The sequence below is a fragment of the Lampetra planeri genome, chromosome 18 (assembly GCF_965212315.1).
Source record: "Lampetra planeri chromosome 18, kcLamPlan1.2.h2, whole genome shotgun sequence".
NCBI lineage: Eukaryota > Metazoa > Chordata > Hyperoartia > Petromyzontiformes > Petromyzontidae > Lampetra > Lampetra planeri.
The window spans coordinates 1,842,143-1,865,886 of NC_136124.1; the positions used below are offsets into that span (position 1 = coordinate 1,842,143).

General features: G+C 43.2%; 1 protein-coding gene across 3 annotated transcripts in view; it reads left to right on the forward strand.

Moving 5' to 3' along the window:
- Positions 1-22,485, forward strand: part of LOC144723471 (calpain-3-like) — a 58,457-nt gene extending 35,972 nt beyond the window's left edge. For 2 of the 3 annotated variants that reach the window (XM_078602252.1, XM_078602253.1), the window contains 12 exons: positions 2,552-2,772; positions 4,520-4,550; positions 4,750-4,785; positions 6,418-6,507; positions 9,383-9,478; positions 10,938-10,995; positions 13,842-13,906; positions 14,941-15,009; positions 15,947-16,025; positions 18,186-18,302; positions 19,846-19,904; positions 21,746-22,485. In XM_078602252.1, the coding sequence (XP_078458378.1) occupies positions 2,552-2,772; positions 4,520-4,550; positions 4,750-4,785; positions 6,418-6,507; positions 9,383-9,478; positions 10,938-10,995; positions 13,842-13,906; positions 14,941-15,009; positions 15,947-16,025; positions 18,186-18,302; positions 19,846-19,904; positions 21,746-21,772 (948 nt within the window). In that variant the 3' untranslated portion in view covers positions 21,773-22,485. The remainder of the gene's footprint in view (positions 1-2,551; positions 2,773-4,519; positions 4,551-4,749; positions 4,786-6,417; positions 6,508-9,382; positions 9,479-10,937; positions 10,996-13,841; positions 13,907-14,940; positions 15,010-15,946; positions 16,026-18,185; positions 18,303-19,845; positions 19,905-21,745) is intronic. The other variant, XM_078602254.1, reaches the window with a different exon arrangement.
- The last annotated feature ends 1,259 nt before the right edge of the window (positions 22,486-23,744 follow it).

The following is a 23,744-nucleotide window of genomic DNA, read 5'->3' on the forward strand; positions in this document are numbered from 1 at the left end:
TGGCCTACTCTTCCATGCTCGTTAATGGTATTATTTGAATAAAGACAGGTAAACCAAATGAAACATTGGTAATCTAGGTTTAGAAAGACATTGTGCAAACGGTTCTTTAGCAATCTCTGCTGAACTCGTAAATCCAACGCTGTGTTGGCTCTATTGCTGTAGACTTACAGCCCTTTCGTCAGTCCACTGCTGTATGAGGGCCTCTCCACGCCGTGTGGGTTGTGGTGGTTTATGACCATACTACACCATCCTGGTTAGTGCGGGTTGGCGAAGGTGAGCAGCATACATCGGGGAGATTAGCGTGGTACGGTGCGAAAAACGTTCAACATACATACAATATAAGTACCGTACAACAATGCATCTTGCTGCACTGGCCTCTGCAGCCCAGCATACGGACCGTACGGTGACCTGTTTGTGCATGGAGGTCAGCCTTCCAAGCACTATCCAGGCTCAAAAGCCCTTCTTCGCTTTCTGAGATCTGACAAGACCGGGCACATTCTGGATAATGTTTATGATTGTTTATATATATGTGTGTACTGGATCTACACAGCTGATGCTCACAGACCCAAAGGCCCACAATGTCAAGTGGCCAGCAAGCAAGGATCTGATGCTTTAACTTTGATAAAATCCCCAAGAACTGAACGTAAGTCACACGGATCCTGTTTGACGCCATAACCATAATGCAACGCAGAACAGGTTTAGAGCTTAATTGTGGTTCACGCACTGCCTCTTCGTTAAACCGCCATGCCTAGCAAGCCTTGTGGTGCCTTTATAGCAAAATGATTAACGAGGAATGTTTTGTTTTCATTCCATCAAAAGCCGCAATGTTTGAACGTAGAAACATCTTGCCCTCGTTGAAATCTCCACATAAACCGTGTTCCCTTTCCCTCTTTTGTGGCACTTTAAAGGCACTTTAAAGGCACATCCTGGGGGTTTATAGTTAACTTCAGAGTGCACGGGCCAACTTTCTTTAAACCCAAAATCCTGGTTGGCTTTAGCTGCGCCAAAAGAAAAGTATCCTAGTGGCATTTCTGAAAATCTCACTTTTATTGATCAACAAATTGAGGCCTTAGAATGCATTCCCTGGCTTCACAAAACCAACGTTCAATCCGCAATACCTTGCTGATCTCATCAAGGAGCTTAAACCGTCATGCGAACTCTGGTCATCCTCGCAGCGACTTTTGGCTAACCATCGAACAAAGTCGGTCACTGCATCGCGCACTTTCAGATGCGCTTTCTGCGGCCAACTGGAACGCTCTTCCTTCCAAGTTTAGGAAGCCACTGGAGCTATGCACTTTTAAATCATGTAGATTTAAAACTAATTTATTTTGAACTCCTTTTTGTGTTTACTTTGTTGTCCTTCCCCTGCATGTTGGATTAGCACGGTTGGCTATGTATGGCGCGAAAGAAGTTCAACATACATACAATCCACGTATTCTGGAAATTCGGCACCATCACAACAACATTGCTTATGGTGTATCAATTCACTTTCCCCACCTCCTTGTGGTTTCATGAATGGTTGTGATTCCAGTCAAGGATCGATTATTTTTATTTGTTACAGTGTGGAGGATGTAGCGGCTTTCATTGGCTGGATGGGTCATGTGAACCCGTTGCGTAAAACATACACAAATCGGAACCCACCAATTCTCACACATGGGGTTCGATGCTTGCATCAGAGGCTTACTCACCATCGATCTAACCCCAAATAAGCACAACCCAAACGGACTTAATTTTTAATCCACATGAAATTTTGAAGTTGGTGTTTTGCCAGCAAAAGCAAACAACCAACAGTGCAAGGGACAGTCAAAAAGATTGAGAATGAGATCTTATAAATAATGTTCACTGCAAGTTAAAATTCCTCTCCAGCTACACACCCATCGTTTGCAAGGAATTTTTCTTTGAAAGTCTGACAAAACTAACACGAGGCTTATTTTGAATGCGTATGTTTGTGTTGTATGAACAAACTACGTGCATTGATGCTTTAAGCGATTATATAGAAAAATAAACACACGTAATTAATGTGTTGCATGGAAAGTGTTTCGACCACCCCTTGTAGATTCAAGCTGGCATTCACTCCAGTCGGTAGATACCCTCGCCAACCAGAAGAAAAGGGGTAAAGTAAGTGGGGTTTGGGCAGAACGCGTCGCTAGAAGTGATGGTAGCCAACGGTCAAGGATAATTACGGAGTGGCAGCCACAGGATTGAACGTGCCCAAGTTCACGTCGGCCGAGGAGACTGAGCGATGAAAGCAGTTCGTGTGCAGGTGCTGCTGGATTACCGTGCAGGGTCATCGCAGGTAGCAGCGGCTTGCGGAGGCCTTCATCCAAAAACGGATTGACCATGGCCACTGACCATGATAAAGTAAACAAAACGAATTTAGCGATGCATTTTTGAAATGCAGTAATTGGTGATTGGCCTGAAACCATCAACTTGCTACACTCGAGAACGCATTTCGACGATGGGTGCACGAAACCCCATTGCTGTCTCCGTGCCCCGATGCCTTGTCCCTCGTGGCCACAGAACGAAACTTCCCTCTCGTGCCATCTCCCAGGTGACCGAGGAGCTTCGCGGCAGCCGGGAGCACCTGCCCAAGGACTTCTTCCTGTACAACGCGTCGCGCGCGCGTTGCAACTCCTACATCAACCTGCGCGAGGTGACGGAGCGCTTCCGCCTGCCGCCCGGCGAGTATGTCATCGTGCCGTCCACCTTCGATGCGCACCAGGAGGGAGAGTTCCTGCTGCGAGTCTTCGCCGAGAAGCACAACGTGTCGGAGTGAGAGGCCCCGCGCGGCCCCCCCCCCCCCCGTGCGCCACACTCACATACACAGACGACGAACAGACGACGAACGGCCTCTAACAGACTGTTGGGGCAGGAACACAACCACAGTCATTTAGAGTAATGTCTGATCTACTCCTTCATCTTAGTCTCGGTTTAAAATAATATAAATATGTATTATGATTGACAGCTGGATGAAGGCCTCCCCATGTCTTATCGGTCATGGGGTGTCCTTTGACCATACTTCTTCACGCTGGTCAGTGTGGGTTGGTGGAGGAGGGGTCCAGGGTCAGTTTAGATGTCTCTCACTACTCAGGTCAGCTACGTCAAGGAATCGAGATCATATCAGGTGATTCACTTTGACATTGCAGTGTGCTGACCACTGCACTTACCACTTAACCCCCAGTCTCTGTTTCCAGCACCCTCAATCGAAGGCACAATGTGCCTTACCTGAACTAAATGGAGTGCCTGGTGCGGGTGATACACCGCAGCAGGTACTCATTTAAGGCTGAGTCGACCTCGGAGAGGCCCAGGACCGGTCCAGATATTCATCACTGATGTTGGCCGTGAGCGGCAAATCGAATTCGCGTCGCAGTTCGCTAACCACTGCGCTGCCGCTCCCCGCTATGGGCACGTGCACCCACGTGCGCGTGCACCCACGTGCGCGTGCACCCACGTGCGCGCGTGAACCCACGTGCGTGTGCACCCACGTGCGCGTGCACCCACGTGCGCGTGCACCCACGTGCGCGTGCACCCACGTGCGCGTGCACCCACGTGCGCGTGCACCCACGTGCGCGCGTGCACCCACGTGCACCCACGTGCACGCGTGAACCCACGTACGTGCGCGTGCACCCACGTGCGCGTGCACCCACGTGCGCACGAGATTGGCCGCGCGCACGCACGCAGGCCGGCAAGGGGTTCTCTCCCAGGCGCCTCGCAGCTACGAGTCCCCAACGCTCGTGCCTCCGCTTGCCCGCGTGCGAGAGACCCCATTACGAGGCTAATTCCGCCGTATCTTAAAAATAAATGCAGCACTTAATCGCATAAACAGCTGCACAGGGGAGTAAACAAAGTTCTATTAAAAATAGCTCCAACTATGTTAACAAGGCACCTAATTACCATTTTGACCGTTATTAAGTGCGTGGTTTTGTTTAGTGCTGCGACATTACCAGGCTCCATTTACTCAGAAAAGAAGACTTTAGCAGCAGCAGCGTGTGTGTAAATATTTAATGCTCGTAGGATATACATCAACACAATGCAATGAGGATGTATCCAGCATCAAGCTGCGCCCACATCTCAAGACGCCGTACAGAGACAGTTACATTTAATAATAATAATAATAGATTAATGATAATAATAATATTTTTGGGTGTTTTAACCAGAGAGAGAGAGAGGGGAATGGTCACATGTAGAGGGAAATAAGGCAAATCATTAGATAACAGTTCGCATGTCCGTGATGAAACAAACCATTCACGAGCGTGCACATCGATGATGAAAACGAGTCTCGTGACTAATTTTTCAGGAGGGGTCCTGCCGATTTATGGACAAAAATAAATATGTGTTTTCAGGCTGATAAATGAAACAAGTCTGTAATTTTCACGAATAAATAATTTTCTCAAAGTTACACATTCGCATTTCACGCGTGTGTTTGTTGTTATTTTTGTTAAATCAGTCTCTTACAAAGTGTTCTCATTTTGTTCACCCCCTTCCGCACCCCCCCCCCCTTCTCTTACCCCCCTGTCAGGGAAATGGACGACGTCATTGGCGTGGTTGGTGTAAGTGTGGATGTTGTGCAGAGCAATTCTCATTCTAATCATAACCTTCCCTATTCCACTCGGCTACCTTGCCACCGGCCGCCCGTTGTGTTGACCGCAGATGTACCCCCGACTGCCCCACCCCCCCCGCACGTTGTCCCGTAACCCCGTTCACGGACCGATGCCGTGTGTTGTTGCGACGTAAAACACGCGCACGCAGGGCAAGAAGAAGAAGAGCAAGAAGAAGAAAACGAAGGTACTGGCTTAGGCAGGAGCGGAGCGAGACGCACACCAAGTGGGGAACGAGCCCTGGAAATGACACGGCAACACATTTGCCTGGCTTCTCACACATGCCCCCCCCCCTTCTTCTTTGTTTTCACGGCTCTGCCCGTGCCATATTGCTGATGGTCCTTCATCAAATTTGCCGACTTTTCCGTTCATAAACGTGAACCGCAAGTGCTGCGAAGAAAACACGTGCATGCCAGCGATGTTCTCCCGTGCTAAAACCGCCCCGTGTTTGCATTGTAAGCTTGGCGTTCCCTCTGTTGCTTTGCATACCATGGGACGAACGATTTATTTATTTATTTCCCTGCTTGATATTGATAAACTGACGTGTTTTTCATTCTTCTGCTGAATACCTTTGGGAAGACTAAATATTGTCTTTTGTGTTCTCCTAATTAACCACCTGGCCTGCTGTGTGCAATGAAATCAATTAATTTTCATTCTCATGAAAAGCCAGGACCATTGCTGATAAAGTCATCCGTCGAGCCCGTTTGCTTTCAATCTCTTGGGATCTCAAAATTGCATGGCAATAATGGAGTATTTTATTAAAATTCATTAAAGCAACATGCTGTGTGCTTTGATCTCACATCAGGTTTTTTCGCCCCTTTCTAATGGCAATTTCTGGAATCTTCCGCACCCCAGAGAGATGCGTATCAGCTTTTAACACGTCTCTGTACAAAAGAACCTCGATTATCGGGCAAAAATACTCATTGTTACATCATCATAGTAATTATATAAATGATAAAAGGGTGGATAGCAGCTTCGCGATTCGAATGCTAACCACTGAATCTGGCAGTAATTCCATGGAGAATGTCCCAAAGTACTGCAAAGTTCATATACAAGACATTGTACTGAATCATAGCCCATATCCACATTTGTTTTAATCGCCTTGACTACATTTTCCATTTCAAATTTAAATACCATTTCTATGCAATATTGTTATGAAGGTATAAGAAATAATGCCTCCCAATTGGATCAAAATAAATGCCAATTTCGGATTATAATGATGTTTATCTCAAATGTATCACCATTAATAGTATAACTCCTCTTATGAAATGTTGATCCGACTAGCTGCAATGTTATCTGCGAATTTATTCCACTTATCTACTAGAACTGCGATGTTATCTGTGAATTTGCTGCATTTATCCACTAAAAAATGTGCGCGAAACCACAGAAAATATGATCAATGTATCGTGCCACTCCAATGATTTTTTTTTATGCAATAAATAGAAATCCATTCCGCAATGCAGGATGGGAAATGCCCCAGATAATTGTGGATAATCTGTATCCACAGCTCATCGAAATCCTCCTCCAGGATAAATAAATAAATAAATATGGATTCTGAAACAGGGTGCAGATAATAGTATTTTAGAATACCCTACAGCTCCCGTAGATGATAGAGTCATGGATAATAGGAGTTCTCCTGTCATCTATAAATGCAATGTAGTGTTACTTTTTCAAATAAATAAGTAAAAACCCTGACCCTTTGTTTCTCAGTCTGGGTTCGATAATCAGGTTTATTTTTGTACGCTATTTCTGAGCCTTTCTCTTTCACTGAAATTTTTTTATCCTGTTCCCTTTCTTTTCATATCGCCACCCATCATAGCCAATCGTCTTTATCTCGGACAGAACTAAGAAAGGGCAGCAACAGCCGGAATCTCCTGACGAGAACGAGTCGGAAGATGGAAACGAGGAGGTTTAATGCCTTTTAGCGATGAATCGTCTGCACGAAACAATGGCCTCGTCTCGCCACGGTTTTATGAGACTGCGTTTGCCCGCGTGTGGGAGGAAGTGTGTGTGTGTGCGTCGCCCTTGATCGTCACGATGCTCTGCCGTGCTTCAACGATGAGCGGATGCGCAGTGTTTAATATTGATGCCAACTGACAATGCCGGGTAATGCATCTAAAAGGGCCACATTGTGCCGTGTTATATTTGGTGTAGGTTTGTTTTTCTCTCTCTCTCTCTCTCCCAAACAAGATATAGAAACAAATTGCATTACGTTGAGAACTGTCATTGATGAATACATTTCACCAGGCACTTTGAAATTCGTAATTTTAGAGTAACACTGCACTCTAGAGTGTACCAATATATATTAAAAAAAACAGTTTTTAATACATCGTTTATTTAATTTACAAATGCTATACTTTGCTCAGTAAATGAAGTTAAAGCTTGCCGAAATTAGTTGATCGTTGAAGCACTGCAGTTTTAACAGTGATTTAATGGAGCCGTCATATCAGCACTGTGCATGGAACTTGAACCTAAACCTGACCTTCACGATGACGTTTCTGTTAGTTTGACCCGGTGTTTTGAAGCGGTTGCCGGCTTGCAAGGCTGAGCGATGCATGAGTGCGACAGACAGTGTACCGTCGACTATTCGTGCGCTGGCAGGCACATCGTGTGCACAGCGCTACAGGCGGGGACCGCGCATTTAAAGCCACGCCTGCGGCAGAGACGGTGCAGCAAATCTCGTTGAAATCAAAATCAACATTCTTCATGTCGCGTGACGCACAAGTCACCTGACATTTAATTGGCTGTCAGGTACTCGTAAAAAAATATATGTGCCTCGTTAAAACCGAGCTTACGTTTTGCTGATTGCTGCAATTAGCTTCGTGTAAATTCCGGCACTTTAACGGATAATCTCCATCTATTGCTCGGATTTTGCAGAAAGTGAACCTAAAAGTATTTTCCCACCCCGGCTTTGACCGACCGAGTCGCTGCTTCAGTGTTGGAATTCGGTGGTTGCATTGTTGGGAGGACAGGGCGGGTGTTCACTACTCAACCAGGGTTGCCACCTGTCCTGATTTTCCCAGGATGGTCCTCTATTGGAGATAGCTGTCCTGAGACCTCTTCAAGTATTCCCAGGACATTAAAATTCTGGCTTTTTTGTGTCCGTTGCGTGCCAAAATACCACTCACGGCAATGCATTTGCATGTAGTTATCACCTCTTGCGGTATTGCGAGATAATCTTGCTCTCCTCGCGATGTCCCGGCTTTTTTACGAGTTGTAGGTGGCAACTTGATCACCCAACATTGGGGTGAACCAATATTTGGGTGTCAGTCGCTCAGCCCTTGCAGCTGGGAGAAAGTGCACAGCTGCATGCATGTGTTTGAAGTGCCTCTGCAGAATGCCAAGGAGTAAAGTACAAATGCATCCACACATCATGAATGGATCTGTCAGAACCCTGAGCATGAGAAGTCATTTAAGTAATTTAAGTGTGCGTTGGAACACCGTAGTGGATTCTCACTGATTTGGCCAATACATATTTAAAGCTACAGTCGACACGGAAATATGTCAAACATTAAATGGCATTATTACTAATCTCGATTTAAAGCTTTCGTGACTGCAGGAATTCATACTCTTGGGTCTTTCGGTCAAAGCACGTAAATAAAAAAAAATTATAGATCGCGACGTTTTGATCGCACGATTGCTTGTGTTGCGATCGAAACGTCGTGATCTATTATTTTGTATTTACGTGACTTTACCGAAAGACCCAAGCGCATTATTACAATCAAAGGGGGCGGGGGGGGGGAGACGTGGTGCAGCGTCTGGCACCGTGTGCTGTGAACTCGGTAACCCGAGTTATTAGAATCCCAGCCACGACTCACATCAGTGACAAGTGATATATCCAAATGAATCCTGAGCGTCCCCGTTAACCAACGCGCGCTGACCGGCACGCTGACATTTAATTCACCCAGCGGTGGACAAAGAATGGATTAGCGACGTTATGATGTTTGTTACTAAAATCGCAGCGAAAGCATGCGCACGCTCGTGTTTCGAAGTACAGCTGCGCACAGTGTAAATGTTGCCACCCGGTCTCCATTGTGGGGTGAAGATGCACGCAGACTTCATGCGTGTGTCCCGCTGATGGATTTTCTGAAAGGACCCTGTCCAATTAGTCCAAATCAATGGGAGTCCGCTGGAGTTTAATTGCCCGTAAATGGTGTGCTATTCGTGTCCGTGTTGTGCTGACTGAACATTGCAGTGGCGTATTCGTAGTGTGTTCGCACGGCAGGGCACATTGATGAGAACAACCTTTATCTTTTTGCATTAAAAAACGGTTTGCCCACCTCAAATTGCTTTAAGCGCTGCAAAGAAGGCCGAGCGAGTGTGATTCGTGATTGTAAACTGCTCTTCCTTTGCACGTGTCGGTTAAGATGCAGCACACAATCATATTTTTTCATGGCGCTATTTGTGCTGCGTTGACGTGGGAAGAATTGGTCGCCCCACACTGACAGTGATTGTGGCTGGTCTCGTATGAATACATCACTGCAAGCACGCCGCGATGTGAGGAAACGTTACTGAGGTGAATGCACGAGCAATTACAATTACAAGGTCAGTGGCATTGCTATTCCGACTTGTGAGCTGGGTGGTTTGCTGAATGGCAGACTTTCAGTGATGGGGCTGCCTTAATCGTGTACGTGTGTTTGTGTGCGATAATTGCTGGGTGAGGAACCATTATCTTTTTTTGCTGTGCTGTCTGTCACTCTGTGTGTTTGTGTGTCCGTGCGTGCAACTGTGTGCGTCTATCTTTCTCTCTCTTTCTTTCTCAAATCACTTGATTTTGTGTGCAGTCAAATAAGTTGGCTGAACCTGGAAATCCAAAGGAACCAGACCTGACCCCAGAGGATAAGCAGTTCAAGACAATCTTCAAGCAGCTGGCCGGAGACGTACGTTTACAGGAAAACGAGTTACAGTAATTCTGGGTTTTTTGTGGTTTAACTTGGCAAAACACTGCGACTCGTTCTGCTGGGTATACACACAAACTAGGAATTAAACCACGGCATTCCATATGAATTGCCAGGGTTTCAATTCGATTGGTGAAAAAATGCATCGCTTATGCTCCGGACAAAAGACCAAATCACCTCATATTCACTAGATTCCATCAGATCTTGTCGCATCTGCAAGCTAAGGAGTGTTGAGTTTGGAAGGTGTGTTGATGGGCTACCACTATGCACAACAGGTGTTATATATTGTGACGGGTCTCTGCAGTGGACATCAGAAAGCAGTACAGCAAAGTCTACTGTCCTATATTTCTATGCTCCCACATATATGCTCCCCACATTTAACAACCCACACTCACTGGCGTGGTGAAGTCCGGTCAAAGAACCCCCAATACTTTGCATGGCTTAGGGCGGCTCTCATCCAGCAGGGCAGTCATGAGGGGCTGTACGTGCATGCTTTACTAGAGCCTGCAATTGATCATGCAAGGTGATTGATTAAGGTTCTGACTAATGGCGTTTGTAAAACTTCATCCCGTAAACTAAAAGGCCCTGAAAGCACATAACAAATCTAATCATATCGATGTGCGGATGTAAAGCTGATGTCCAAAGTGCACTTCTTCATGTGCTATGTACCTATGACAGCAATTACATTTTTTATGATGTTTGTTTATTCATTGGCATGTATTATAGATACATTATCTAGAATAGATGAGGCCAGCGTGACAGGACACACCTTTATCCTCGGACTTTGAAGGCAAGGGTTAGTAGATCACTTAGGTTTGTTAAAATCCCTAACCCGCTGGGCTGAGGTGGCCAGCGGATAGCATTACAGACAGCGGTATGGGTTCTAAAACCTTTGGTCGGGACCTTTGAATGTTTTCTCCAAATGCGTGTGGGTTTTCTCTGTATTAGACAGACGACTGGCAGGTTGTGTGTGCCGAGGCAAAGTGTGAGTAACCCAACCTCTTCCAAGATGTCTGGCCAGCTTAGAAGAAGAGGTCAAATATGCTCGAGAAGGGCTCTCTAGTGGAGATCCTTCTGCCAGCAGTGGTGCAGTCAAGCAATTGCAGGGCTGCACATTTGCCTTTCACCTTTTCTCTGGGTACAGTACTCTGGTTTGAGCAGACATACAAAGTGCTCATTGAAACAATAATTGGCTGAATATTCTGATGCTGGACACTTCTGAAAAATAATCTTGAGACTCAGTAAGGCTTTGCTGTATGATCAAATTATTGTTTTGTTCATTCAAATAAAACAACAACTTCTTAAACCCATTTAAAATTTGTTCAAATATACAATATATTGTATGTTGGGATGAAATTTGAGAATGTGGTGTTCGCCGATCTTACGTTTATCGTTGTGTTTGCCTCAGTGGGGGTGCTGCTGATGTTTTCTGTCTCCTCAGGACATGGAGGTCGGTGCTGCTGACTTACATAACATTCTCAACAAAGTCATAACCAAACGTACGTTGGCAGAAAAAACATAACCCTCCACCTCACACCCTCGCCCCACAAGATGTGTGGTCAGAATGGAAAATGTGACTCCCACCTACTCTCTAAACGGCTATTGATCAGCAACCAAAAAAGCATAGGCACACAAAGCAATTTTCATGATCGATGGCGCATGATCCAATCTTACTGAATCGAACATGCACTATTGTTTTCGTAATGCTGCCTCAGTCGAAAGCTCAGATGTCGACCTTGGTGTAGACTTTTGTGGTGAGATGACAATGTAAAATGTATAATAAACTACTTTATAAAAATTATATCCGAATAATGTATGGCCCTTTGCCCAATACACTGCTGGATGAAGGCCTCCCCCACACTGTCGATTGTAGCTGTAGCTTGACCATACTTCACCACGATGATCATAGCGAGTTGGTGAAGGGGGTGCCCAGGACTGTTTCAGATATCGAGCGACACTGACGTTGACCGTGGCCGACAATTGAACTCGGGTCACCAGGTTCATGGCACATTTTGTTATCCACTGCTAAATCCCGAATGTCTTCAGGGCGGAGCAATGTCACTGCTCCACCCCAATTAACCAGATTACAATTCCCAATTTTGGTCAAGTCTTGCCAATTTTACATTTAATTGCTCTGTGGCACCTTTCTGGAATAATCTTGCCATCCAAGATGGCAATTTTGCCTATAATTCTTGAGAAAAGCCACGTGCAAACAGAATATGTGGGTACCGTTATATATGCAGCCCAAAGCTACATGCCCATGCAACTGCAATATTCTAAAAGTCCTCTCTAAATTCTACCTCAAAAGTATTGCTTAAAAATATGGGGACAAAAAATTGCATGCTTGGAAATTTTCGGATAATGCAACCTCACATTGACTAAACATCTTTAAAATGTAGATTACATCTGTCAATACAGTGCAAATGTGTGTACATTTCCATGTGTCACTTCAAACACAGGCATAGTGTATGTGTGTTCAGCAATAAAAACAAATGCCCATGTTAGATGGCAAAAAAGGAAAGAAATCAAAATTTGCAATATACACATAAAGTATACACACTTTGATGTGATTACATATTGCAGCATATTCTGCATATGCCAAAAGCCTAAAACACTCAGGGAAGGCTCGTATAACCCAATCACATGTTGCCAATAGGCTTTTGACACAGATGTTCGGTCCTTATGGGGCTGATTAGTATGGCGGACAGCTTACTTCTGCTCAGATTGGTCTCATGTATTCACTAACTCAGGGTGCAAGGACGAATGATGCAAAGTATCCTTCCAACGTAAAGTGTGCATGTTCTCAGTGATATATATACATTTAAAAATGAGGGTGTGTTAATAAGTAAAGAGAGAGATGTTATTTTCAGAGAAAATCTATGCAAGACTGCTTCTCCACAAATTTACACGACTACTACTACGTTACATTCATATTTCACACATTTACCCAAGAAAAGCTTAACCTGAGTATCAACCTCCTTTCGGAAGTGTCCTGATAAGTTTCAGGCTCAGGAGGGAATGTTGCTCGTGTATTTTCCCAATTGATGATATTTTAATTTAAAATTGAAAGTTAATTTTTGCCTAGCCAGGTGAAAACTCAAGAGACCAAAGCCACTCTCATTTTCGAGAGTGACCAGACCTGGGGTATTAGTCCGCCAGTAGGGGGCAATGGTTGCGATGTACAATCCCAATTGAGTAATAATGTGGGTCACTTTTTTTAAATTGGCCAATTTGGACCCTGATGCCGGCACACATCAGGAGATATATAGAGCAGATGAGTACCAGGGTCATGCCCCAATCGTTACTATATTTTCGTCACCAAAAATAGTATCGGAAGAGGCAGAAAATTGCTATAAAAATAGAAAAAGCATCAAAGTACCGATGGACTTTGAGGGCACATTCCTGTAATCAAGTGACTTGTATAAGGGGTTAATGGATGGATATCTAGAGGTCACATGCATGAGCAAATGTCGGGAGGGCGATGAGGTGACTAGGAGGTGGTAAGTAGAATGCTGATCTATGTTTTTAAAAATATTTTTTAAAAGTTTGATTGTTCCTCTCCAATGTACATTGGGTTTTTCCAGATATTTTATTTTTCTCCCAAACACAAACATGCTCAAAACAGATTTGGCCAAACAATAAAAAGTAGGATCCTCCTGCAAACAGCCTTGAGAATGCGTTTATGGGAAAATGAAGACACAAATACGCATTAACATACAAGCAATAACTGTGGGTGAATTGCATAAAAATACATATGAATAGCATACATGATGTGTATGTGGTTGTCTTGTGTCGGTCCCATGACTCACTTTCTAATTGAAATTTGATTCTCAATGTTGCATAGTTATATATATGTATAAAAAACATAATGTACAGTGCTTTGTCATGCTTTACCATGCTGGTCAGCGCTGGTTGGTGAAGGGAGTGGAGCATTACACTTTGAACCCAACGAAGCTGAGTTTGATTGCCGGCCGTGACTAATTCAAGTGGCTGAGTGATATACCACAGATATATCTGAATCATTCAAAATCAGAATATTTTAGACTGGAGGAATCTGTTGAGCTATGAAGCTGTTTCACATATATCCAGTATGGATGGGTCAGCATATTAGGAAGCCACTGGAGCTATGCACTTTAAATTCCAGATGAAAAACTAATTTCTTTAGAACTCATTATTGTGTTTAGTTTGTTGTCCTACCCCCACACCTCCAATTAGCATGGTTGGCTACGTACGGTGCGAAAGAATTTCAACAAACATACAGCATCCAGTATGGGCGGGTCAGCATTCATGCATGGCCTCTTCGTATATATATTTAAAAAAAATAACGTCACGTTCGCTCTTGCAGACAAAGACCTGAAGACGAGCGGCTTTAGCCTGGAGAGCTGCAGGACAATGGTGGCACTCATGGATGTATCCTTCGCTGCTGTTTCATGTCCTTGCTGCTTCGCAGACTTAACGCTCATCCTTCCCTCACCGGGTCACTCGGCTGTGGCCACCAGAGCAGGAAATCCAGCCCAGTTTTGTCTGCTGATTTGAACGCTCTCGCGAAAGGTGCCGGTCAGATTTTTGCTCCGTAGATTTTTTTTGGGGTTGCTGGAGGGGTGAGAGATGGGTGCACTTGTGGAGGCAGCACTGTGGAACGGTCTTTATTTATTTAGGCAGCACCCCCATCCTCCTCTTCCCCACCCTCTTACAGTAGGGGGTTCTTGTGAACAATACATCCCAGGCCCCGAATTCCTGTTGGCCGCAGCGATCAGGCATATAAATAGCTTACATTCTAACCCCACTCCTTAAACCAAGGCATCTGCAAAAAATTGTTTTCACAAAAGGTCCTCTGTTTCAGTAATGCGTGTGAGGTGTGGAAAACCACGTTTTATCGTGGGATATTAATGCAGTATCAACTTTGAACTTCTTTTGCCCCTTACGTTAATCGGAGGTGAACGTCAACAGATGTACATGCAACATTGTGTCACCTAATTCCCTGTCTTCAGGGGATGCTGCCGTGGAATGCTGAAGTCGCCGGTTCACTTCGATCTTTCCGTTGCGGCAGTGTTGATCGGTGTACCACAGTCAGTCGATGGGCATGTCGCATGCGGTGGGGTAAAGCGTGGGCACCCTCGACCTCTTACAAGGCCGAATACTCTCGAGGGGCTTTCAAGAGCTGCCTCTAGTGGAGGCTGTTCCACGAGCAGCGGAGTGAGCAACAGACTTCAGGGCTGCACCTTTATCTTCGCTTTACTGCATTCACTCTGAACAGCAAGCCCATTGTAAGGGTAGATGATGCGTACACAAGGAAGGGGCTTCAAAGGAAGTCTAACATCAGGTTCGTGTTACATATTTAATATTTCATTATGCATCTCAACCATGGTATACTGTATATGACAGTGTTACATATATCTATTTTTTTTTGTACAAGCCGAGATGCCTTAACTTGGTTTGCTCAGACGGACCTTTCAGGAAAGCTGGGCTACAATGACTTTAAATATCTCTGGGATAAGCTCAAGTTCTGGCAGGTAATGTATGTGGGTGCACGGTGTGAGAATTGGTCTGCTTTAAAAACACCGCGTCACGTGTGGTGCTGATACACGGAGCCTGCTGTACCCTGCACAAGAGTGCGGCGTTACCGCAACCTCTGCATGCTATGCTAATTACTGCCCCTAATCCATGCTATTTAGATCACTCTCTCGACACCACTGTTTTGTGTCTAACGTGTGCATATAATGATTTGCATATTTCCCCTATGCAGCACCATTTAGGACAGCGAACCTGAAAGGGTAGGGTGCAGAAAAAGAGGTGGATGAGATTATTCCATGCCAAGGAATTTTCCATGTGAATAAAATAAAATCCGAATGAAGTATTTAAGATTGTTGAATCATACTCTATATTTGGAACTTGTCTCAAAATGAAGACATTCTATCTCATTGTGCTCCCAATGGTTTATAAAGTAATGAATTGTGCAATTCATCTTGGCTGATTCTGCCAGTGCCCTAATCCTTGGTAAATATAATCGGTGAGGCTATATATGAGCCATTGTGTGACGAGACAAAGGTAATACATCAGGAAACTATAAAGATGAGAAGAATATGAGAGAATGCTGATATATCTCATTGTAAACAAAGAAACACGCAATTTTAATCTGGTTTACTAATTACATATTCCGGTTGTTTTGTTGAAATACACTGCGATTAAGATAACCCCTAAAATGTGTGTAAGAAATTGATATTAACTCGAGTTTATATAAACTACCATACATACTTCATGAGTATGCCTTCTCGCATGATAAGTAGTTATTGCTGGCACTACACATTTGCCAGATGCTAAATTATGCACGCAGTGTTACGGTGTGTCTTGCATGTCTGTGCGTGCCATTGACATACTTTTGAATAAAGATAAATGAACGTGCCGTTAAATGTATTAACTTCTTGATGTTTTCGGATTTTCTTTCCAAAGCAAATATTTCGCAAGTACGATTCGGACAAATCTGGTTCCATGACTTCCTACGAGATGCGCTTGGCGATCAATGAGGCCGGTAAGTGATTGTGCTAAATTAACAGATTGCAACTTTTTTTCTTACAAATAAAGGCAAAGGGCCTCAACTAGAGGGAGCTTGGGTACCCTCCCATGCTGGCTTGACATCTTTCGGTAAAGTCACGTAGAAGGGAAATAATAAAATAATAAAAATAAAACAATTAAATACAATTTTCACGACGTTTCGGCCACAACGCAAGCAGCCGTCCTCAGGTGAAGAACAGGGCTGTCGGAATGACAGCGTCTGAATGAACACCACGAAGCTTGGCAGCGTATATTTAAGCTGGGTTAGAGGAGGAGGGCGCCTTGACAAATACATTTACATATCAACAGAGGAATTTAGCATATTTATGGAAAATGCAGATATGGGATTAGTCACTTCTTGTGGAATGTGTAGGAGGTGGGGGGTCTCAAAGTCACAGGATGCACGTGCATTATGTAGGATTAGCAGTAATAAAGGGAAGGAATTTTAATAGTAAGGAGCTGCAGCAGCCCCCCCCCACCTTCTACACATTCCACAAGAAGTGACTAATCCCATATCTGCATTTTCCATAAATATGCAAAATTTATGTTGATATGCAAATTCCTTTGTCAAGGCGCCCTCCTCCTCTAACCCAGCTTAAATATACGCTGCCAAGCTTGGTGGCGCTCATTCAGACGCTGTCTTTCCGACAGACCTGTTCTTCACCTGAGGACGGCTGCTTGCGTTGTGGCCGAAACGTCGTGAGAATTGCATTTTATTATGCTTTATTTGTATTATTTCCCTTCTACGTGACTTTACCGAAAGAACCAAGAAGATGAATCCCTGCAGTCATGAAAGCTTTAAATCGAAATCTTTAAAGAAGTCGAAAAACCCACACTTTACCCCACCACACACGACCTGTCAATCGACTGTGGTGAACCCATTTATACTGCTGCATGAACAGAGGTGGGGAGATTTAATAATAATAAACTTGCATCGTTGTCTAAATTGCCATGCCTGGTAGATTGAAACGGCAACTATGGGTTGCACGTCCAGTGTAGGAAGCATTTATACCACGGCAGAGTATCCTCCTGTACTGCCCAAACAATAATGAATGAATGTTGAAGAGCAGCCACTGCTGTTCCTGGTGCTGCTACCTCGGCAGCTGTGTATCAGTGTCAGGCCTCGTTACCACGGAAGTCACCAAGCTTGATGCAGCACTTGGCTGTTGAAATAGAGTCGCTCCCATGCTGAAGAGATCTTCCAACAGCAAGCAGGTCACAGGTGTGCGTCAGCTCAAGTGGTGAGAGGTTTATGACGAATCAGCCACTTGGTGAGGGCTTGGGTTAACAGCCATGATTCGGCATTTCTCAGTGTCCTGTGAAAATATTCTTACCATTGACATTAGCATCGGGCATAGTTATGTGTAATGTAGATGGTTTTTGGTTGGTTATTGTGTTTGCATGCAATGATTGGCCTCGAAAGTAATGAAATATTTTTTTTTAATTCTCAGTCACGATGTGTTTTTTTTTTGTCTCATTTGTTCATTTTTGTTTTACGCTGCAGTGGCCTAAATATAACAGGAGCATTTGATTTGCATTATATTTGCATAAATTCTGAATAATTGATCATCAAGCACATGAGTTAATGTGTGCATAGTGAGCATAAGAATATTTTAATCAACAAATCAATGCATTATTCAAGCCTATTAATACACTTCCCGGACAACTGCGTGGAGTTTAAGAGAAAAACTGTCAATATGTTCGAATGAGATATTAACCTTTTGGCATAAACGCGTTGATATTTTTAACTTTTTTCAGGCAATGCCCTATCTGAATAAAATTAAGGATCGTTAAAAACACATTGATCACATATACGTAAATATCATTTCAAAATAATATTCACATTACATTTGGACATTTTTCTCGCGTATCTTTCTTTAAAACCTTTATAACCCATCTCAATCATCGTTAAATAAATATTACACAGTATAATATTCATTAACAACACAATAGATATTTCAGCCAGACGGTTTATGTAACGCAAACGGCCCTGAGTACTCAAACGCTTTCTTGAAATGTTTATATTGGAAACGCCATCAGGATTCAGGCACGCACACGTTAATATTTATTTTTGGATCTAACACTCAGTTATCGCCGAGTACTGACACTATTTTGCGCGTTCAAACATTCTCCGCAGGCTACCAGCTGAACAACCAGCTCTACCAAATAATCACGCTGCGTCACGCCGACGAGAACTTGAACATTGGCTTCGACAACTTCATCGCCTGTCTCATAAGGCTCGAGGCGATGTTTCGTTAGTATTCTCACACCATGGCGCGCACATGTTATTTTGTGCTCGTGAAAATTCTACTTTGTCACTGACCTGGCAGTGCGTCCGTGCTGTGCGGTGGATTTATTTTTGGTTCAGTGCCCTACTTTACGCCTGACCTTATTTACGGTTCTGCTTGGCTATCACTTTTGTGGTTCAGTGTATTGTTTTTTACTATGTGCAACATTGTGTTTGCTGCGAGTTAGACAGTGTGTATGTCTTGTGCTGAATTGTTCCATGAAGATAACTGTTGTGCTAATTCCCCATAATGTATAATGAATACCTGTATAATGGATTCCCTTTGTATAGTGTGTGCAGTGTTTCTGTCTCGAGATATTTGGATGCCATGCAACCCCCTATGTTTCAATATGGAGCTGACTCTGAGTGTTTGCTTGAGTCTGCATATGTATATACACATGCATCTGCAGGACTTACAACCACATGCTTGGCTGAGCATGTATAATATGTTCAGCTGCATGTATGGTTTAAACCTTGCCTTAACCAAAATAGGAATGTGGGCCCTTTAAGTAAGTATATGTTAAGCATTTTGTCAATCCACGACTGGATCGGGGCCTCCCCAAACTAAGGTCATGGGGTTTTTTGTCTGAGTACAGAACAAGAGTGGATTTTGCTGCCCTGCCCTCTGCTGCCCACTGCATAAACCTCGCAGTCCTATACCAACCTGTTTGTGTTTGGTGGTTACTTATCAAAGCACTATCCATGCACTATCCATGCTTAACCCCACTTCGCTTTCGAGGCTTGACAAGACTGCGTGCATTCCGGGTGATTTGAACATGGGCGGCCCTTTAGTACCCCATTAAATACGGGCATTTGTTTTAATCCTGTGTAAGGGTTCCAAACTGGATGTAATGTCTAAATGGGAGTATAATTACAGCGCAAAGCCACCCACACGGGTCCTGCTTATCTCAGAGTCCTTACCGGTCAAGTGTGCCTGCGTACCTTACCAACCAGAGGCCTGGAATCCAGTTGCTTGCCCGCAATACCAACAAAACCACACATTTCCCTGGGGTTGTTTTTTGTAATTGTGTGTCAAGGTTCCCATATGTTTATGTGCATGCCTGTCGTTAAATTGTACAGTATTGACCGTGGCTTGCGTCCGCTAACCATTAAGGCTTGCTGAACATAAAAATACCATTGGACTGAGTTTCATGTAACAACGCTCTTGTTTATTATTCGCTTATTTGTTCAAAATGTAACCGACCAGCAATTCCATTATCATCTATTAGGAAGCCACTGGAATTACGCCCTTTTAAATCTATATTGAAAATTCATTTCGTGAGAACCGACTTTTGTGTTTGGCTTGTTGTTCTTCCCCCCGCACCTCCGATAAGCACGGTTGGCTGCGTATGGTGCAAAAAAAGTTGAACATACATACATAAAGAGGCAATGGGTAATTTTATTTCGTGTGTTTTGTGCCTGTGCTTGACAAAGTGTGTGCTTTCTCTGTAAACAATTACCACTTCAAGACCACAGCGTTAACACTATGGTATGTGACTTTGATCTGCAGGAGCATTCAAGGCCTTTGATAAGGATGGGGATGGCATTATACGTCTCAATGTTTTGGAGGTGAGATGCAATCGTGCTGCATGTTAAAGTAAAAAATGTGGATTCAGAAAAAGGGAATGTCTCAGAAATTTTTAAATGTGATCCCTCCAGAAGTGGCTGAGCTGGGTAAGAGTCTGGGATTTAACTCATCAATAATTCAAGTGGCTTTTCAAGTACAGAGAGGTGATGGTCTCAGCTCAGTCAACAATGACGTTAAATGTCATATTTCACTTAATTTGGAAAATTTCTACTCTTAGAATAAAAACATAAAACTAAGTTTTACATTTGGTGAACATAGCAGGGAATGTCAGATATTGCATCACTCTGAGTGTGGAGCAGAGGACGCACAAAATTATCTCATAAGTAGTTCGCTGACATCTCCTTCCATGAGCCATTTTCTAACACTGAGTGCATGAATTACATTTAGATGTTTCTCTGTCTCAGGTCATGATGCTGATAGAAAATATACAAATTTAATTGAGAAAACCACAAGAAAATTGTCCCTCCGATCCAGCAATAGTCTAGAGTTCTATACCAGCAGTGTGTCATGCCGGACACGACCCATTTGATCTCACACTTGACACCTAGTTTGCAAACAGCTGGAACAGCTCGGCCAGCATGCAAACCTGGAGTAAGGTGTGCAGATGTAAAATTAAATGTGAATCTGGCTTGTAATACTTTTGGGAGAAATTCATTGAAATGCCTCATGTTACCATATAAGCTGAGATTCTCAGCATGAGAGTAAACATTTTTTTTTAATATATAGATGTCATATTGTAAATGAAAATTGTTTAAGGCAGTTGTGTAATACTCTGCTGAGTGCGTCGACATTTTAAAGCAGTCATCTGTGCTCACTTGAACGACAAGGTGAAGTTGGATCTTTGCCCTGCGGCGTGCACAACAAATACAGCTTTCTGATTCATTAATTGACCATTTGCAGCCCAAATGTTGCGAACAAATAAACTTTCCTAACCGACATGCTAAAACACGCGAGAGCAAAACATTTACTGGAAATGCTTTCTCTCCTCCTATAATTGCCGGCCACAATATTTGTTTTTATTACAGCCGGGGTCAAATTCACGCAGGGGCCTTAGGGGCTGCAACCGGGGCCCTTGGATTTACAGGGCCCCCCAAAAACGCAGATACTGCATAATAGTATTTGAAACAATATTACAGCACTATGATAAATCGTTTAGTGTCAGTTGGTAAATAAACCATAGCACCACTATATGCATTATTACCAGTTACGTATTGAACAAATGTTCGTTTTAACTTTGAATTTGCTTTACAATTCGTACATCACATTTACAAGTTCAACTGAAATTGTCAAGGTAAACAACAATGGAGTGTTAGCATCGGGCGTAAATGGTGGTAAAACAGTCAAGAGAAGGAATGTAATATACAGAGGGGCCCTCCAAACTATAAGGGGATCGCAGTGGCAAGATTTTCACTCCCTCGCCTGGTATACAGAAGTTCGTGGGTTCGATCCCGACCCTGACACCTGTATATATGGAGTTTGCATGTTCTCCCCGTGGTCGCATGGATTTTTCTCCGGATTCCCCGGTTTTTCTCTCCACATTTGGAAACATGCCTTTCGAGTATTTGGCTGCTATAGATTTCCACATCATACGGCACTTCGCCAAGCTATCATTTGTGGTCATGTCGCCTATGAAAGAGAGCTATATAGCTCAGTGGGTCCAACTTGGTAAAATAAATAGATAATTTATTTTGTTTATTAGAGCCTCGGTCCCCCCATAAAACGTAATGCAGCCCTGAATACACAAATAAGGTTCGCTCCTGCAGACGCCCAATGCATACAATTTAATTTAATGCCGATTTGTGTTTTCTTGTTTCCTATTTAGTGGCTCCAGCTGACAATGTACGCGTAAGAAGAGACCGTAGTGTGTTGCCGAACCACAGACATGCAATGAGTGAACAAAGAAGGCTCAAAGTAGAGGAATGCGACCTTGGGAACTTACGTGGCATTCATCATAGTTCTATCGGTGTGAGAATGCATTCATGTTTATCTTGTTTCAAAACAACAATGCTCACAACACAAGTCACGTCTCTCTGTTCATTGATGTATTATCACGTAGCAGCATGCTGTGAATATACCTTTAGGAGTATTTGGTCTGTGTGAAGAATCTTCAGGGCCTCGCTGCTGTCGGAAGTTTATGCAAAGGCTATCGTGGCAAGAGGTCACACGTTTGGCACAATGGTCCTTCACTGACTATGCGTGATGAATGAAGAATCTTCACCTGTAGGTACCATTGTAGGAAAATAAAATTCAAATAGAAGCTTGTAATGTACGTATGTGTATTGAACTTCTTTCGTGCCGTACGTAGCCAACCGTGCCCTACCTTTTTGTACTAAAGTGCAAGGAGGTTTATTGCATGATCCAACTTGCTTGCAGCCTAAAATTGACAGAATTAAATTTCGGAGCATGTGTCATATTGTAGCCGAGTGATTGTGGTTGCATATCTTGTGTGCGATGCAGCATCTATCATGGTCACTGTAATACAGTTTGTATTGTAAAACATCATGGTGATACGGAGGTTTTTCTGTTTCCCATAAATAGAAAATAAAAAATTCAAACGACAAATCTCAGTGATGATTTATGCTAATTGAATATTATGAGAGGTTTATAATGTGACCTTCTGGTCTGTTGATTTTGCAAAAGGGTGGTAAATGGCAAATGATTATTCAGCAGCAGAGGGAAAAAATGCACCTGCCCTTTTCATACTATAATTTGTCTTTATGTTTATGCTCGACACATGCCACTTAAAAAGAGATGAACATGCCACTAGGAATTGATCATGCATAAACTACATTGTGACCTAACGTTTGTCAATCTCATTGCAGAGCTGCATTGTCTAGAAATCACTTTCCTTCATGCACATAAATATATAATCAGCCATGGTCAATCCACTGGTGGATGAAGGCCTCCCCAAGTTGCCACCACCTATTACGATCTTGTGATACAATGTGGCACCTAACACCTGCTGCCTGCACAAAAACTAGTTTCAGAATAAATATAAGATATAAATGAATAAGATCATGTTTTTGCGTGAAATTGATCCCTTTGGTCTTCACGGATAATGCATTTTTTTTGTCTGACAAAATGAACAATACTCGAATACTTCTGTGTTTTCCGGTTTATTTATGTAACACTTACATTTACGAGTGGGCAGCGCTTACTCTAGCTTTTTTCAGAGTTTAAATTGACTGTCATATAATCCACTTGCCAAATAAGAAGCCGTAAAATTGCCTTAAAAAGATTACAGTTTTTTTTATGAAGAGTATGACCCCTACATATTAACATCAGTGTAATACAAATGAAGATCACGGTACATGCAGAAATAGCTTACAAAAATTAATATACACGCGTCAGTCACTGTAATGAATTATTTTTTTAAGACTATATAATTTACGTAGGCAGTCTAAACCAAAACAAAAAACATTTCAGCAGTTGGTGTGGTCACGATGAGTAATATAGTTTTAGTCAAGAGTAGGATTATATCTTTCACAAACAATCCCTAACCGGTCGAGCAGGTAGGCATGGCAAGGGCTGATTCCATAGGAAGTATCGAGTGGCAGCCTATTAGCCGCCCAGACTTGTAGCCACATGGCCAAGAGGGGAGGAGAGTTAACATTTAGAGATACAGTAAATCGAAATTTATTTAAGGCCTGCACTTTATGTTTGCTGTACAGTATTCTTATGCGTTTTCACCCGAATAGACGGGTGTTTTTCCCACTTAGCAGTAAGAACAGCGACAAGAATGGCACAGAGAAGCTTGCCGTCTCAAACACTTCCATCCGCCTCTCCACGTATTTTCTTTCTGCGGACCGGTTTCAATCCTT